The sequence below is a fragment of the Pseudopipra pipra genome, chromosome 2, assembly GCF_036250125.1.
Source record: "Pseudopipra pipra isolate bDixPip1 chromosome 2, bDixPip1.hap1, whole genome shotgun sequence".
NCBI lineage: Eukaryota > Metazoa > Chordata > Aves > Passeriformes > Pipridae > Pseudopipra > Pseudopipra pipra.
In genome coordinates this window covers 85,616,983-85,634,696 of record NC_087550.1, presented here as the reverse complement: position 1 = coordinate 85,634,696, position 17,714 = coordinate 85,616,983, and the positions used below count along the sequence as shown (strand labels likewise).

The 17,714-nt window shown below is 37.4% G+C and overlaps 1 protein-coding gene across 3 annotated transcripts in view; it reads right to left on the bottom strand.

Annotated features, from left to right (window-relative positions):
* Nucleotides 1-17,714, bottom strand: part of CYFIP1 (cytoplasmic FMR1 interacting protein 1) — a 74,729-nt gene that overhangs the window by 24,483 nt on the left and 32,532 nt on the right. The window contains exons 1-9 of one of the 3 annotated variants that reach the window (XM_064646188.1): nt 16,651-16,747; nt 16,198-16,351; nt 14,817-14,973; nt 14,155-14,251; nt 13,735-13,811; nt 13,533-13,641; nt 12,836-12,955; nt 9,929-10,128; nt 3,127-3,214 (exon numbers count right to left, since the gene is read on the bottom strand). In XM_064646188.1, the coding sequence (XP_064502258.1) occupies nt 3,127-3,214; nt 9,929-10,128; nt 12,836-12,955; nt 13,533-13,641; nt 13,735-13,811; nt 14,155-14,251; nt 14,817-14,973; nt 16,198-16,345 (996 nt within the window). In that variant the 5' untranslated portion in view covers nt 16,346-16,351; nt 16,651-16,747. Of the gene's footprint in view, nt 1-3,126; nt 3,215-9,928; nt 10,129-12,835; nt 12,956-13,532; nt 13,642-13,734; nt 13,812-14,154; nt 14,252-14,816; nt 14,974-16,197; nt 16,352-16,650; nt 16,799-17,714 lie in introns of those variants that run through there. The other 2 variants (XM_064646187.1, XM_064646186.1) reach the window with 2 other exon arrangements.

The window sequence follows — 17,714 nt, the reverse complement described above, 5'->3', positions numbered from 1 at the left end:
TGTTTTTCAGAAAACAAATGAGTTAGCACCTACAAAATGCAGGAGACATGCAAACATGAAACTCTTTGGAAAATACTGAATAAGAAAGCAAGTTCTTAAATGCTGGTCTACACAACCTCTATAAAACCAGGCATTTCATCAACATGCCAAGTTAGTTCAAATCCCCAGAGGAGACTCTTTCTTATATGTACATTATTAAATATTTTATGCATCCACTCCTTGTTGCCAAATTCCAACCTGCTAACACTAATTTCATTAATCCTACACTCACCTTACCTGAGTAAAGGAATTTCAATGACCATGCTCAACAATCTTTTAAAACATTACAGCTCACTTAAAAGCCTGAGGAGCTTTTGCAGGTCAGCCCCTTCCCACCTGACAGCTCTGCTTCCATCTCAGCCAGGAGAAATAAGTTTTATCTGCGGGGTTTTGTTTTGCTAATTGGATGAAGATACCGCTCAGGAAAGTTTAGATGCAAAAGAGAATGTTGCTACAACTGTCTATGCTAAGCATCACTACACATTAGCATAGACCAAATGCTTTGATTCATTTAGAAATATCTGAGAATATGTGAATACTTGGAGATCCAAACTAAAACCTTCTTTAATTACACTTATACAAGCATATTGCTCGTGAAAGCTTCTGCACAAAGTGTTTAGCCATTACAGTGCAATACATGCATGTATGAGTGTACCTACGCACGAGAAATCAAAATACTCTTGACTTGACCTAAATAGACACATGCATTGCTAAAGAAACCTAAAAACTCCAAAATGCCAAAAAACTCCAAACCAACCAGCAACAGAAAAATCCAATATGGAAAAGACATTTCTTCACTATGAAGGCAAAATGATCAATGTGAAGCGCTCACCTGAACATCTTAAACAGTTCAAGAACTCAAAAAAGACAAAATTAAAAAAAAAAACAAACCCACAGCTACTCTATATTTCATTATTATCCAGTCAGGAGGCAATTCAACAACATAATAGTTAAAGGACCCAAACAATGATGTGCTCTGTAACAAGCCTGGTATATACTACACAGAATAATATCATGCAGTCATATTCCACACTAGAACGTGCAGCCTCCATCCTGTAAGAATTCCTATCTGTTACTGGCTATATACAGTAGAAGTGTAAAAAATTCCATTCAGGTATCCTCAGTTTCGAACCACACTAGATTCAAGAATAAAAACATACCCCTGTAAAAATTTAAAATTACAGAGAGTCAGGAATATTTGCTAATATAGGCATATTTAGTTACGAAATTTGCTCCAGAAATGCAAGTAAGACCCTCCTCAATTGCTTCTGTTCATAGATAAAAATAATCAAGATTTCTGAAAATGTAGAGCTCTCAGAGTAAAGATTACTAAACTCATTTTAATAATGTAACCTGACTGATAAAAAAGTGTTCCTCAGTTAATCCTCTGTCACTCACCCCACTGTATCATCACTCAAATAAATTGAGTTAGCAATCTCTATGAAATTCAGTGGGTTTTTTGCTCTACGCTGCATCTGGTCAGCTCCTAAAATAGTAAGGAACACAATAACTCTAATGTAAGAAAATCCCACTTTTCTATAATTTACTGTTCCCTGTTGGCAAATAATTATATAAAACACTATTCACAGGACCAAACAATCAGCTGTTACATTCCACATTAAGACATGTGAATCATTTTCTACTTCCTTTACATTTTAAAAGCATGAAAGTTTTACAAATACAACAGATATTTTAGGACTGAAATCTGTAACTTCTGAGCTATCTCTTCAGCTCTCAAAAACTAGATTGCTGGGCAGAGATTGCACCACATAACTAGGATATGATGTAAAGAAAATAACAGTAATACACAGACTAATTATGTTCATGTTTAAGCAGGAGGTAGATAATGAAAGTAGCCTGACATGACACTTAGAGCACACCTGTATAAATTATAAGTATAACTGAGTACATATTTTTAAATAATGTTAAATAATAATAAATAATTTTAAAGCTTTTTTATTGCCAATTCTCTAATTTGATCCTTATATTTTCATTTATCTTTTCCATACTTAAAATTTGCCTCCCAGGTATTCAGAAAAACAATGCAAAATATAGAACAACAGCTCGTTAAATATTCTCAAATGATTTGTTGAAGACATCACTGCTGGTTTTTACTGCTGTTGGAAGTAGGTTAATATTTCTGACCAGATATTAAAAATGCAGATATCTGTTAATGCATTATGCCTTTAACGGTCATTAAGACTCAGGTAATAATTCTGAAGCAGAAGAAAATAGATCTGCAGTGATTAGGGAGAACAAACCTATTACACATGAGCATAGCATTGGTCCTCTGAATACAGGTTAACTTTCCTCACTCGGGTAGCCTCATGAAAACCCACAACTATTCTCTTGTGTCAAGTGCTCTTTCAACTTGTCACCCACATAAGCTCCTTTCCAACCTTAGTGTCAGGGATTGCCTTAAGGCAGAGAGTACGTGAGTGCATATCATGTACACTTCTACTGAAAACTTACATAAATCTTCCAGGCCCTCCTAATCTGCAAAGCAAGAAACATGACGCTAATGCAGGAGATGAGATGACCTGAATTCCAATTTCATCCCAATGACTTTGAGGTCCTTGGTTGGAATGCTACATTTAAAAAAATAATTTAAGCAGTTTGGTATCTGATAGTTTATGATGGTCAGAATCTATATTCCTTTTAAGTCAGATAACATCTGAAGCAATTTTTCCTATATTTTCCCTTTACTTCAGTCTTGCTCACTGTAACAAGGGAGCAGCTGCACCCAAGATGGGCTCTCATTCTCACTTCACCAGATGAGTAATTAATCTTTTCTTTAAGTCTGCTCTGCCACGATAAGCAACTGTGCAATGCAAGGTGGTTGAGAGAAGGAATTATTTTTAGCTATGCCAAATAAGACTAACCATCAGAGTAATCACTTGCACTTTGGCTGAAACATATGGTGAGCTTCACAGCAAAGTCTGAAAAAAAAGTGTACGTTCAATTTAAAATACACACAGAATGTATTTCAGGGTATTTAATAACTTTCATACACCATACTTTCTATAATTAAAAAGAGATACCTTTAAACATTAGCAAACCATAAATGTAACAGGAATTAAATCCAACCTTTGATCCATAGAGATACTGTGGCTGTGCATTAGGCTGCTTATCTCGCTGAAACTCCTGAGAAAATGGTAGCACAGTCCGAACAAATCTATAAAAAAATAGTAAAGAATTAATTAATTATACTCAGGTTAGTCAGTGTGCACCTGATCCACCTTCCCTGTATAATACTGCTTTCGTCTGCATATAAAATCAAAGCCAGACTGGTAGCCTTTCAGCCCTAGTAGAAACTGGGGAAGCACATAGCCTGCACTGCCCAAAAGCATGGACACAAATCATAATGCAGTTCAACTGTTACTGTTCTTCCAGTGGTGTGCACAGTCCCAAAATAGTCCTCACCTCTACTCTAGCGCAGTCCAGCAAATAAGGAAGCAATTAACAAAGTAGCAATAACCTCTCATGAGGAGTAAGGAAGCTCCTTGTGCTCACAAAATTAAACCCTTGAGAAAGAAGTACACCTTCAAAGAAGAACATGACATTTCTATTTAATGTTTTGGAGCTTTATTCCCCCCAAACTCACAGCAGGAGAAGTATGTTAGATTGTTACCTTTAAAAAAAGTCATGAGGAAGGGTATAATCCTTGTAGCAAAATTAATGCTTCCAAAGTTTGATTAGACTTTAGTGTGAGCAAATACCAATACAAACCACGTTTAGCTTTACGTTTGTATACTGTTAAGAGGACTGCAAGAGAACTACAAAGATATGGAGCAGTGCAAAAGATAGGATCAAACAGTCAACTGAGTGCCCAACCGAGGGCACCAAAGTCAGAAGGATTACTCACAAGTCCTCTTGTGAACAAGCAGCACAGACTTTCTCCCCAATGTTCCCTGTTAATAGTGTAATGAACATTTGGCAGCACTACAGTTTTAGCGCAGAAAGAAGCTAATCAATATCCACAGCAATTCTGATTCTGCTTAACTTCACTAAACAGAGGAAAATTATTGGGGGGGTTGTTTATGAGTTGGATGGCCACTTTATTTTTTAACTTGATTAAAAAGGATTTCTTGCTAAGTGGTGCAAAGCTGTATATGCACGGCAAAAAGCAAAACCAGCTATTTAAGGAGTGCACATCAAATGATTGTATCAAATCAGGCTGATCTGAGTGATAACCAAGCAAAATAAATGCATCTAGGACAAGGTTTCAGGAAAGGAAGTTTGCAATATGCTACAATATCATAAGGTAGAATTTTATCTTGATCTGGTTTTGTTTAAAATGTATTTTAATTTAAACCAGCATACAAAATCAATTTTTCATTAATAATTTTTCCTAGAAATAACAGACATTCTATTTTTAATACATCCATTTTCTAGTTGAAAACAAAACCAGCTATGCTAACCCAAAATTGTTTCATCCAGACAAGTATAAATTGCACCATGTTGCTTTCAATTATTTCCACTACGTTTTATTTCTGAGAAATCTGAATCATTTTTGTGAGACTCTGTAACTTCAGGACAATGTTTTCTATTTTTTTTATCCTGATCAAAAATAGGTACAGCTACTTGTTCAGAAATAGTTTATCCCATCTTCCCAAAAATACTTGTATTTGCTGCAGTCCAGAAAGTGTTTGCATTTAGAACTTTTGAGGAAAAATACATCCTTTATGTGTATTATTTTTGATACTAGATATATTATTGAAATCTCTTTACGTTTCTATTTCCTCAGTTTACAAGTTTCCCCCCTTCTCTCTCACTTACATAGAAACTGAAAACTCTCCTTTGAGATCACTGGAATCTGTTTTCTGCAGATACTTCACTAATGAGTTTATCAGAGATGATACAAACATTTGATGGAATTCAAAGTAATCTGCAACATACGACAGTCCCGGAGATTATTCCCCTTTATCTCTCCAAATCCCATTCCTTTTGAAATTGACACAACTTTGAAGCCCTAAGAAAATTTCTAAAATGAAAGAAATCATAAGAGAGATGTCATTTGATAAAAGACTGGGTTTCAGTGTGTGGGCACACTGGGCAAGAGCTGATTTCTTATCACTAAACTCACAAGGAAAAGAGTATTTCAAAATATAAGTGGGGGCACCCCATAACTTCGGAAGTTGCAACTGTAATTCTTAAACTTTTCAAAAGGTTTTGTGAATATATCTCAATGACAATGTCATTAAGAGTCTGGGAGCAAACCAGTTAGTACAAGCACAAGTAACTCTTGTGTGTTTCCCAGTGTTCCTCTGCATTCTTGGGGGTTTCTCCAACTCTAATGCTTCAGAGCAGTAGCAAAACAGTCTTAAAGCTGTCTTGAAGACTTGAAGCAAGCACTCATTTTATGCTTTCTTGGGTGAAAGAGGTCAAGAGAGGAAGAAAAAGAGTAAGGAAGCAGCAGTAAGAGATACAGTCACATTATGTTATGGAAAGGCAATGTCTAAGGCTAAGGATACAACAGGCTAAAGAGACGGCATCATTCTAGGAGGCATGTGACTAATCCCAGTATATCATTCAGATAAGTATTAGAAATTTCTTCCCTCAAAACTAAGGGCTACATAGAAACCTTTACAGTTCAGCATCATCTACTGTTCTTCAAACTTCTTCTCTGTGTGTGTATGTGTTTTCTTTCTGATGTTCTGCTGGTTGGCTTCCTCCTGCTCCTCCTCAAACATCTCTTTGAAGGACTGAAGCTCTTTGAGTGTCAATTCTAAAGCTAAGTAAATTTTTACTTCCCCTTGGATATTTTCCCTTGGATACTGATTGGATGCAGGTTTCAGCATACTCCAAGATAATCAGTTTCATTTTTAATCAGTGTTGATGATCTCATAGCAATTTATCCATTTTAATCAGTACAGGCTGTAAGCAGTCCAAGTAGATTAAGCAGATGAAAAGCCTTCTGGCTTACCAAAGCTTTGCAACAGTGATTGCTAAAGGAAAACATGAGCCTCTAAAGTAAGTATTTTAGGGATCACATCATTTAATATTGGTGTTTTTGTGATACCTGCCAGGAAGCAGTTCATAGTGAGCACTTCACAAACTAATCTAAATGATTCTATGATTCTAATTACCATAATATATTTAAGGAGATATCTGGAAGAGACCACTTTTGGTCAATGAACCTGCTGCCTTGCTACTTCAGGCACCAGGTCAGACAATCTCATTCACAGAATTCCTGAGCTTCATCTCAGAAGTAGTAAGATATCACTATCCTCCCTCCCTGCTTCTACAGAAACTGTCCCTTTGCACTCCCCTATCTAATTGGTATGAACACTTTTAACTTCCAGCCTTCTCAAGTTAGTTTGTCCCATCTACCAGATCTAAGAGTAGCCCTACACCTTCTCTCTAAGTGAATGTTAGATCCAACTCATCCTTCTTGAACATAGATGTCAAGATGGAGAGAACAGAGGAAACAGCAGGCAAAACACCACGTGAAAGAATAATAGATATCAACCAATCCATTGCTATCACTTTTCCTTTGTTTGCTTGGTTGCTTTCTTAGGTTGGGAAAGGTAGTTGACTACAGTCACCTCAACTTTGCATGTCTGTATCTCTGCACCATTTGGCTCTTCATAGCAGAAACTAGGTAATTTTCACTGCCAGTGCTTCTTTTCAGGTTTGCTCCAGCAGTGTCTGAAAGGGCTGAACATTTTTCTGAAGAGTGACTGTCAGAGTATATGCAACACAAGAAGACACAGCTGTTCTCTTGTGAATGTTAGTCTCAAAAGTAGCATGAGAGACAGAGAGCTTGCAAAAGGAACAGGGAGAGGCAGGCAGGCAGGAAGAGTGAAAAATAAAAAGCTGGTCTTTTTGTTCATTCTGTGACAAATCTGTATCCTTGGAAGAAACATGTCACACTGCATTTGGAAGACTGCTATACAAGTGAATTTATACCAGAGAACACAGATTTGGGTAATGTGTTGAGAGGAGATGGAGCTACTAGTCTGACTACTGTGTCCAAAAGCTTGTATCATTTGTGTCAAGAAAGCACAGAAAATCTTCTATTTAAATAAATATAAGACTGTCTCACACTTGCTCCTCTGTTAGTCCTTAACACAAAACAAGCTGTCATGGAAGGAAAAGACAAGCTTAGAATTAGTAAAGAACATAAGGCAGGAAAAGGGACACTACAGATAGTGGAAAAGGAACAAAGAACAAAAATGTGTATGTTGTCTTTGTGTCATTTGAATCTGCTGGACAACCCTAGACCTCCTAATTGCACAAAGGGAGGTACAGGGGAATGAAAAAGTACAGATGCAGACATAAGCATGACAAAGATTCCTGGTGTGGAAAGACCTCTGGCTTGGGAAGACATGCGACTGAGGGCCAACATGAGAGCAAACAAGAAGAGATACTTGCAGCACACAGCTTCACTGTAGCACATCATGAGTGCCAAAATCTCACGTAGCTTTATAAAAAGGACAGGACAAAGTAATGGGGGGAAAAAATTATACCTGTAAAGGGCCAGAAATACACTAACATCCCAACAGTTTTATTTTGCAGAAACACCTAATCATTGCTAGAGGCTGGCATGTTTCCTGGGAAGAAAAATCACCTTAAGCCTCCCTTGTTTTCACACTCGGCCTCTTTGTGGCTGCTGACAGCAGCAGGACACTGGACTAGACACAGCTTTGACCTCACCTGCCTTTGATCATGGCACTGAACCTGCAATTATATGTTTGTGCATTATCCAGAGGTTTGTTATCTTTCTTTCATGATCGTCAACTGCTGGATTAAAAACACCCTTGAATTTTACTGCTAAGGCCCATCCACAGAGGCCCCCTCACTCATCTCCCCACTGCTTCTCCACAAACTGCTGCCCCTGAATCTGGCCACAGCTGTACAGCTGGCCAGCATTAATAAGACTAAATTTCAGATAAATGGCAACTGCAATTACTAAATTATTAAATCTTTTAATAGCAGCCTCACTGCTTAATCTCAGTACGTTATCAGATATAAAAGAATTCCCAAATAATTAAACGTGCAACATGTTTCAGCACTTCTGCATGAAAAGCCTTAGCTTTGAACTAATATGCAGGGTTTCTAAACACTTGAACTCTTCTACAGATATCTGAAATTGTAACATTCCAGCATTCTTGGGAAAAGAGCTTCAAAAGGCACTGGATACAAAAAATCACCAACTTTAAAAGAAGGACCCTTACACTGAAGCTGCAGACAAATTAATATAAGGCAAGCCATAGGTATTACACATTTCCTGGGAACTCTGTCTCCAATCCCTCACACCACCAAGTAACCTCTCTGCTTTTCAGCATGATTATTTCTCTTTCTTTCAACCTTTCATTGCTACTTTTCTTCCCTTGTTTACATGTAGCCTTCATACAAGACATTATGTATCAGGAGTCAAGAATTAGACCAGCAGCTCTCACACAGCTCCTCACTGTATCCTCCTGTATTTACACACAATAACCTGTACAGTTCAATGCAACCAATTGAAAATTCATACTAACAAGTAAAGTAGCAACAAACATCACGAACGTGCTTAAGAACTATAAAATCACTAAAAACTTCCTGTTCCCTCCCTCACCAAAAATATCAAAGGGCACCGTATAGCACGTGCAACACACACATTAATTCTCTCCACACTGCTGCTTTTGACCGAAATCAAAGCAATTTTGCGATGAAATCAGACAACACAGTACACAGATTGCCTAAGATCTGGCTCCCTTTATCATCTCTTAAATTAATTACCCTGAATTAATTACCCAACAAGCTTGAGGATCAGCTTAACTCAATTCTTGTGTACAGTTTTTAAACAGACAAGCAACTACAAGACTCTGCTGGTGTCCTTTGGCACTTCACTTTGGCTTTCCAAGTGCTGTGGTCTGCAGTACATCAGTCCTTACAGCCAGGATGAACACAGACTAAACTGTATAGGAGCTACTGAATGTCTTTCAATAAAGCTGACAGGTGAAGCAGCAGCATTTCATCAGCATTTTCTTTTAATATTATGCTTATATTATTCTTAATGCAGCGCACTGAATATTCCAATATTGATCTCCAGATACATCAACTGCACAGCAGCTCCCTCAGAAATATATTCAACTTCCCTATGCAAACAGATTCACTTAACAGAAGTTAGCCACAAAAAAAACACTCCTCTTTTTTTTTCTTTGCAGACAGAATCTTGGATCTAAAATACAACATAACCATCATAGAACATGTCAGACAGGGAAAGCTTTTGAAGGAGACAGTGAAAGATGAGAACAGGCTTCCTCCTCTTCCTACATCTCAATATTCAATATCACTTTACTGTCACTTCACGAGGCTTTAACCAAAACCTGAGTAAAGACTAAAAGCAACACAAATCCTAAAAACAGCACACAAGCAGGAAGCCCATAAATGAAAAATCTTTAACATTGCACCTTCCCCCTCATTCAAACCTTAGATCCCACCTTCCTCTCCCTATTTCCATTACTCACTCAAGGCTGCAACTGTAGTTGCAGTGAACACTGAACTCTTCCGTTCTCCAGTAAGCAATCCTTTTCTTCACATTAACACAGAACCAGGAATATAATTTTATTTCCATTGTCTCACAGTTGAAGATCATGTTTACCGAAATATCTTCCTGATACGCACTTCGCAGTGGTTTTGGACACACTTTAGTTTTCAGCGTATCATAACTAAGTCATTAAAATGATGAATTTGGATGCTGTGGTTACATTTGACTTCTATTGTGGACAAATAAGAGGCTTTCATACATTTAACAGTAATGAGTAAAATGAGTCATGCCACTTCATTTGAAATGGAAAATACTAAATGAATGGAGATGGACTTGTCAGCGCTTGCTAAGAAGGAAGTTGCAGGAAGATGGTAGAATAACAGCTGCAAACAAAAAAGCTGCCTTGCTAACCTGTTAGTGGATCCATTGTAGCAGTAGTTTGGCAGGAAATCATAATTGAGTTCCCAAAAGACATGAAGAGTGATTCTCCCATAAGGGGCTGAAACATTGTGATTGGCTTCTCTGAACATGGCATCAAAGCTGTCCAAGGTCATATATCTACTCAGAAGCTTGTGAGTCATTTTGTTTATCTCTATCAAGCCATCCAGCTCCTACAAAAAAAACAGGAGGACAGAAAGTGACGCATTTAGTAAAGTGGAGAAACTGCACAAAGTATATCAATAACCTTGACCGAACAGAAGATTAGAAAGAAGTCAAAACGAACAACTCTTTCCTAGTCTCTTACTTTAATGATAACAGCTGGAAAGAAACAATGCTCTTGGACTGTTTTGTAACAAAAGAAACACCAAAACCCTCGGAGAACTTCAGATTATTCAACAAAATCATCCACGCTGCAGATGTGTCTCATATACAGATCTGTGCCAACTCTTCCTCCACTGAGCAAAAGTTAAAAAACTCCAACATTTAAATGGGGTCAGACACAAGCCAAAAGCATTTTTGTGATACCTTATGAAGTAGGAAATACAGAAAGTAATTTCTGCTAAGTAGGGTAACTGGTAAATTAGCTGTTGTAGTGCTACTGGTAGGAATAACATCACATTTACCACAAATCCTTCTCATCGCTTACTCCAGTGAAGGAGGTTACTAAGATGCAATGAAAGACCAGATCAGATATTTACAAATGGTGTGAAGATATCCACAGAATCACTAGCTGCAGGCTACATAACTATGTATAAGCACTGCCTTTCATAATGCTTTCCCTCTTGATAAGAAATTCCTGGTATAATTTCTGACACTTTCTTTAAACTAAACTAACCCCATATCTGACATCAGACACTGCAAACACCAAACAGAAAGGACACCTCCTCTTCTTCCAAATAATCCAAGCACTGCTTTTAAAGATTGTTGTACAATGACCTAGTGAAGAAATGTCCGGTGGTTTTGTTTAGCTGTGTATCAAACTGCTGGTCATCTTCCCATATGCTGTTCTCTCAAGTGCTCCATATTTCAAAGGATTTTTAAACATGTGAGTAACAGTTACTTCAAGGAAAAAAAACCATTATGATTGTTATTACAGTATTAAGTCCAATTTGAGGGGAAAAAATAGCTCAGTCTTGTAAATACCTTAATTCAATTTATTTAACTTGAAAAACAGTAGAAATTATAGATTATTTAAGTTATTAGTATCAGTTTCTCACTGAGGAAACCAAGCAGTTTTCAGTGGAAATTATTTTGCATCAAACAAACAAATAAAAAACCCAAAACACACTTACCCCCCCCAAAAAAAAGAAAAAAAAAGAAAAATAAAAGAGGAGCATGGTGAAGGGACAATACCTTAGTTCTGTCACTTTCTAACTCAAAGAATGAGAAGAATGAGAACCTGTGACCTAAGAAACACATCATCAACAGTTTCTGTTCACCTAGCCACTAAGAAAATTCTGCACATAAGGAAGAAAAACTACATTTCAATAATTCAAAGGTTATAAAACCAAGCACTGAAAAGTCAAGACGCTCTACGGCCTCACTATTTGATTTCTCTTCAGTAAAGAATGAAATTAAATCAAGGTAGTTAACTGCATGACAAAATGTCACTGGTAAAAAACTTATTACAGAATAACCAACTGTAAACTTCCTTGTGTAACTTTTAACTTATTTTTCATTGCAGCAGAACTGAATGTGCCTGATATATTTCTTGCTGACTGCATATTTACTTGTCAAATTCATGCCGTCTGGAAATAAAATTTGTTTTTTAGCATTTTAATCAGGAAACTAACTCAAAAAGACACCTCAATATTGCAAAGATGCTCTTCTTCCCCAGGCACAAGTCAGATCTCGTTCTTCCACAAAGAAATTATTTTTGTCATGCTACAAAACCAAGCTGCCTGGATAAATAAACTAATTTTGATTCTACCAGGCACAAGGCTGTTCTGTTTTGATTTGCAATTTATCTACAAGCATGAACAGAAGTGGGCGTTTACAGAAGTTTAAATCAGAAGAATGCTGTTTTCTTTGTTTCCTCATGGCTCCTAGTATACTTCTCCTCTATACTTTACTGCTAGGGTCCTCAGTTGCAGTAGGTTTGGGTTTTTTTCTGGGCAAGGAAAGAACAAAATTCTCTATCTCAACAGGACTGGGACTTGCACAGTGCCATGTACAGCAGCACGCTTCAGAGGACTGCATCAGCTCAGGTCAAAGCACTGTTTGAACAGAGATGCAGGGTAAGGCATGGTGAGATTAAAATCATGGCACATCAGAATTAATGAAGTCCACAATACACATACTACAATGGTAACAGAGTGTTTGCCAGTATAATTTATGACATAGATGGAGGTAACTAAGAAAATGCCTTTTGTATGACCAAGCTGCTTCTCTGGCAAGAGGTTTTGTTGACCTAGACTTAGTAAACCAGACAAACTTCAACCATTGCATTGTATGATTTCACACTTATAGGACAATGAAAACAAAACATCAGAATGAAGAGTTTTGTTATTCTTCTAATGACACTGCTTAAATTATTTCCCATTTATATATATGTAATTAAGGTTTAGGATAAACAAGTTTGCCTGTTTGTCAGCCTCTTCTTATTTCAGGAGTGACTGTCCAGCTATTTGCTTAGTGTATACTTAGAGGATTTCCAGCAAAAGCCATAAGTCTTAATGCTTCTGCCATGAAAACACAAATACCAATCCATAATGAAGAAAAAAATATTTTAAAAAGCACTCAGTATTTATGATTCTCAATGCAAATAAAAGAAATAAACATTTAATTAAAATAAATTACATTAAAACAAAACAAAACTAGCACCTAGACCACAACTGACGTGTCAGTGACCTGGCAAAACTGCAACACAACACTTACCACTATAGAAGTCAAATCCTCACTTTCAAATCTGCCAATTGCCAGTTCCATTGACCTGTACATGGCTGCTGAAATGCGCTGAGTGATCAGTCGATTCAGGTCGATCGATCTACCAAGAAGCTAAAGAAAAACATGCTGTGAAGTTTTGAACTGAAAGTCAGACTATGAGACAAACTCTGCAAGGACTGAGACTCCACAGATTAACAGACTCTCACGTTGTGAACTTGCATTTCAAAACACATTGAAACAAAGCAGATGGACAAAATTTATAAACTCATGAACAAATGAAGTACTAAAATTTACATCCCAACTCTCACAAAAAGCAGCAAAATTACATGTTGCATTTACACTTAAGTATTTATATCTGCATTTTATGCTTCCATGACATTGTGCCAACAACATATTGAAAACTGGTGAAAGACATTACTAGGAAGACAATGCTACCACCTGTGACATTCCTATTTGGCTTGTGTTTGCTTAACTGCAACAGACATCTGCATTAAAACAGGATCTTTTAAGGTTTTTTTTTTTCTTAACTTACTCCTTCATATGACAAAAAAGCAGATCTCAAATGTTCAGTTATGCCACTCAGATGACAGAACATAAAGCACATAATGAATTTGGTTTACCTACATAAATCAACACCGTTGGAAAAGTGCCAAGCAACTCCAACACAACATAGTAGGAGTTAACTCACTTGAACATGTCTCTGTTTCAGCAGTGTCTCGTAGCGGTTGGACTGCAGCAGCTGAATGGTTGCTCCCTGACTCTTGCATTCTGAACGCAACCGCTTATCCAGAAGCAGGCTATTGAGAAAGGAAGAAAATGCTTAAAGTACATTAAACAGCAAAGCAGAGCCAAAACGTGTGAAGAAAAGTTCTCGTTACTGGAATAGCTACCTGCCAGCCATTGCCTTGTAGTATGCAAATATCTGGTCTGCCAGCTTGTAGACGAATTGGTCAAAACATAGGTTTACCTTGAGGGGAAAAAAATGTGCATTTAGAGGTACTTAAAATTAAAAGAAGGGAGCTTATCCAAGACCTCCCACTGTTTATCAAACAGAATTGAGAAAGTTAATACATCCAAATTTCCCAGTACAAGAGAATATGACATTCAGCTTTCGGCATTAATGTGAGGCACTTTGCACAGCTCTGCAGGTTTTCTCACAACATATCATCCAACCAGTTACCCATCTTCTGGTCGGTTTTCTCAGTTTTTTTGTTATCTCCAACTGAATCTCTTATATAGGTCTCCGCCTTTACCATCATTTTCACATTCACATACGGGTTACTTTTGTCTAGTAGATAAGGTTACTTTACCTCTGCCTCAATTTCATCATAGAGGAACTGCTTCTTAAATTTAGTAAGTGCATAATGAGCACTGTCATTATAAAGGTCCAAAGAATACAGAACATACCTGAATGAAAAAGAATAAAAAAACCCAGAGTTACACGTGTATAAAAGTTATGATTCTTTAGGATGGAGTAGTCAAGATGTTGCAAGCCAGTCAATACTGTAGTCTACATGTGGTTCATGCAAACAGGATATTTTTCTTTTTTAGTTTATATAAAAAAAGTATCACAATTTTTCCTTTAAGAAAGTATTCAAGAAAAGGTGTAGATAAGTTTTTGCTGTCTAAAACTTGTTTTCTAGATGTAGCTTTCCATCAAAATGGAACTAGGCTTTTACCACTATACATTATATTTGATATCTTTGAAGGGTAAGTAAGGAGAACTCACTCAGGGAACAAAATGTGTGGCTAGTGTAATGATACTTATATGAAAGGTTCAGCATTTCAATTACTTCAAGAAGAAAACTTAAGAGAATCTGGAAATGGGAAAATGTAAGTGGAAAATTTTACAAACGTGTAGAATACCTTCTCAATGGTCACTTGTTAAAACCACTGAAAGTAGTAACATTATAATAAGGAATGGCAATTGTTAAGAATAAACATTCAGTGGAAGAGCACAAGTGGGTCTTACTCCATCATCGATGCCTCTTTTGTCTCCAAAATATGATCTGTCAAAATCCAAGGCATGGACATCTCAATGGGAAACTGGATTCTTCTGCCCATGGTCAGCTCTAAGAAGAATTCCCTGAACCACAGCTGGGACAGATCACAGCATTGCTGCAGGGTTTCTTTCAGAATAAATAAGTGAGAATTACACTTCTTATAAAAATACATCAGGCACAATACAACTGCAATTCTGATGATGCAATGTGAAACAAAAAAAGCAGGTGTGAGTCACTAGAGCTATACAGAGGCCAAATATGTAAACCAAATTCAGAACATAAAGCCTATGACTTTTTAAAAGAGTTTTGAGCTCCACATTGGCCCCCAAAATGGTGCTTTATTACAGAAAAAAAAGAGTGGAAGTGGATCAGACTATCAGTTAAACAGAAAAAACTACGTACACCAGTAAAGGGGGATTTCTAGTTCAATTTCTCAGCTGGGGGCTGACAAAGCCATACACTGAACTTGGGAAGCAGCAGGTGAAGGAGACAAAATTGCACTGGATCCACCAGTACCACACCTCTGCCTATGGAGGACTGAATCACTCCACATGTTCCTGTTGATTAGATGGGCAGGAAGTGACAGATAGACACATGAAGTAGGGATTAAACCAACAGGTTCCTAAGGACGCTGTCAAGGGCAAAGAGGAGTGCTTCCCATCTCTGCAGCAAATACTTGACACAATCCTTCTTTTGCAGAAGGCTTGAAAACTAAAACAGGAATGAAGTTTTTACACTAAGGCCTTCTGAAAACCTTTTGCAGTGCTGTTCCCCAGTAGCATTATGACTGACATTAACAGGCTCCTCCTTCTCTGAAGGTAAAGGAGACCAGTAGCAAAACAAAAATAAAAGACAACACAGCATGGTGATGACAAAGACTAGATACACTCAATGTCAGTAGGTGAATTCTTTAGGACAGCATGTTTCCGATTACAATTAACTGAATAGTAAGAGTAGTGAAATGACATCAAATTTACCACAACAGAGAATTTTTCCCTCTGTACTTGAAACAAAAACAAAAACCTTCCGAAACACAAAAACTACGTCCTTTTAAAAATTTCCATGTGTATAGGCTTATCTGTCCCTTGTTTAAATAAATACATACATAAAGAAAATAGAAAAAGGAGTAACAATACAAAATTTGACACATTATAAACAAACGTATAACAAGTCAAAATAAAAACCCCACCACAATACTAAATACCATGTCTCAGAAAAAGTTTGGACAGACCAAGGCTTTTGATAAACAACCCAAAGGTAAGTTGACTTAGGCAATCGGAAACATTTTCCAGGTCGTGTTAGAGGTGTTAGGACATGCTAAGCTGGACACTGATCATCTATGTATCTTACCACTGAAATTTATCAAATGAGTGTAGAAGAAAGACTCGCGATGGAATTTTTCTATGTCCAATATGGTGGGCCCCTCAAGGCTACTTCTCAAGGTTTTCTTGGAACCACTTTTGTCAGCAATGAGGGACTCTAACATAGTTCTCACCATGTAAAGCTGTATCATTAAAGGAAACAATTATGGTGGAAAGGGGGGGAAAAAAGGAAAATACACATGGTACATTAGTTGAGCAACACTGAGAATTACTATCAGTAAGCGACTGCTCCACTTCAAATTGAAAACTGACACAGTGTGGATAAAAGCCTTTCAGGCAAGAGGAACTGATGCAACACTAGCCTATGCACCAGCACAAATGCCTACCCATGCGAAGGGGACCTCCACTGACACTCAGCAGCAGGACCATTTGCAGTGGAACAGTTCACCACAAAAAGTAAAAGTAATAAGTAATGTCTTACCACCAAAGTTTAAAAGAGGCGGATAGATGTAGGACTGCCTCAGAAACTTGTGTGTCACATGCAATAGCTTTTCCAATCCCAGAGACTTGAGCTGCTTCAACAGCTCAGCAGAGTTTAAGGACTCTGTCATAGTGCGAACCATGAAGAGCTAAAAACCAACAGAGGGCAGGCAGGGGAAAGAGAATCCGTTAATAAAAACACATGGGTAAATAAGGAAGGGGAAACAGAAGCAGAGAAAACGTGTTAGTTTGTTAATAATGAAAAACAGCACAGTAAGCATGCAGAGCAGGTCATACAGAAAGGTTGTTCAGAATAATCACTGCAATATGGTGCTCCCTCGAGCAAAGGGAAAAATTCCCATTCACTTCAGAGGACGCTCAGAGAGCCATCATCTTATCAAATGATTTCACAAAGATTTCCAGTTATTACCAATTACCAATTCATACACAGCCATTTTAGAACTGCATGAAACAGAGAAAAAAACCTATCTAAAAATCGATATATTTGACCTCTCTTCCTCCTGTCAGCCAAAACAGACAAGTGTGCCAGCCCAAGAGCAGAAAAAGCAGATAGAACCACACACTCTAAGCAGTCTATTGCAGCAGGTGAACCAAAGCCCTTAAAGCACCGGAAAGCACACTGGTGGTAATATTTAACTTTTTTTTTTCCCCAGGAAATTAGAAATCAACACAATTTTTTCCAATTATCAAAACAAAATCTTCATTAAACTCATCTTATCACAAATTAAGCAACTTTTTATTACCCAAGATTATTCTCCATACATGCTCTCCTTCCCACAGATTTTAGGTATTAAAAGATTGTCTGCACAAACCACAGTTCCCTTTAATTTGTCACCCAAAGTGCTCACTTTCTCAGATGAGCTCTGAATATCAGACCATACACTTTCCAAACAAATCCATAAATAAAACAAAAAAGAGAATTATATGGAGGTAACAAGAACAAGCATCTAGTATGGGATTTCAATGACTACCACAGATAACACTTGAAATACCTCTTGTTTTAGTGGCAGCAGCAGACTAGATAGATTTTAAGGACCAGCTTTA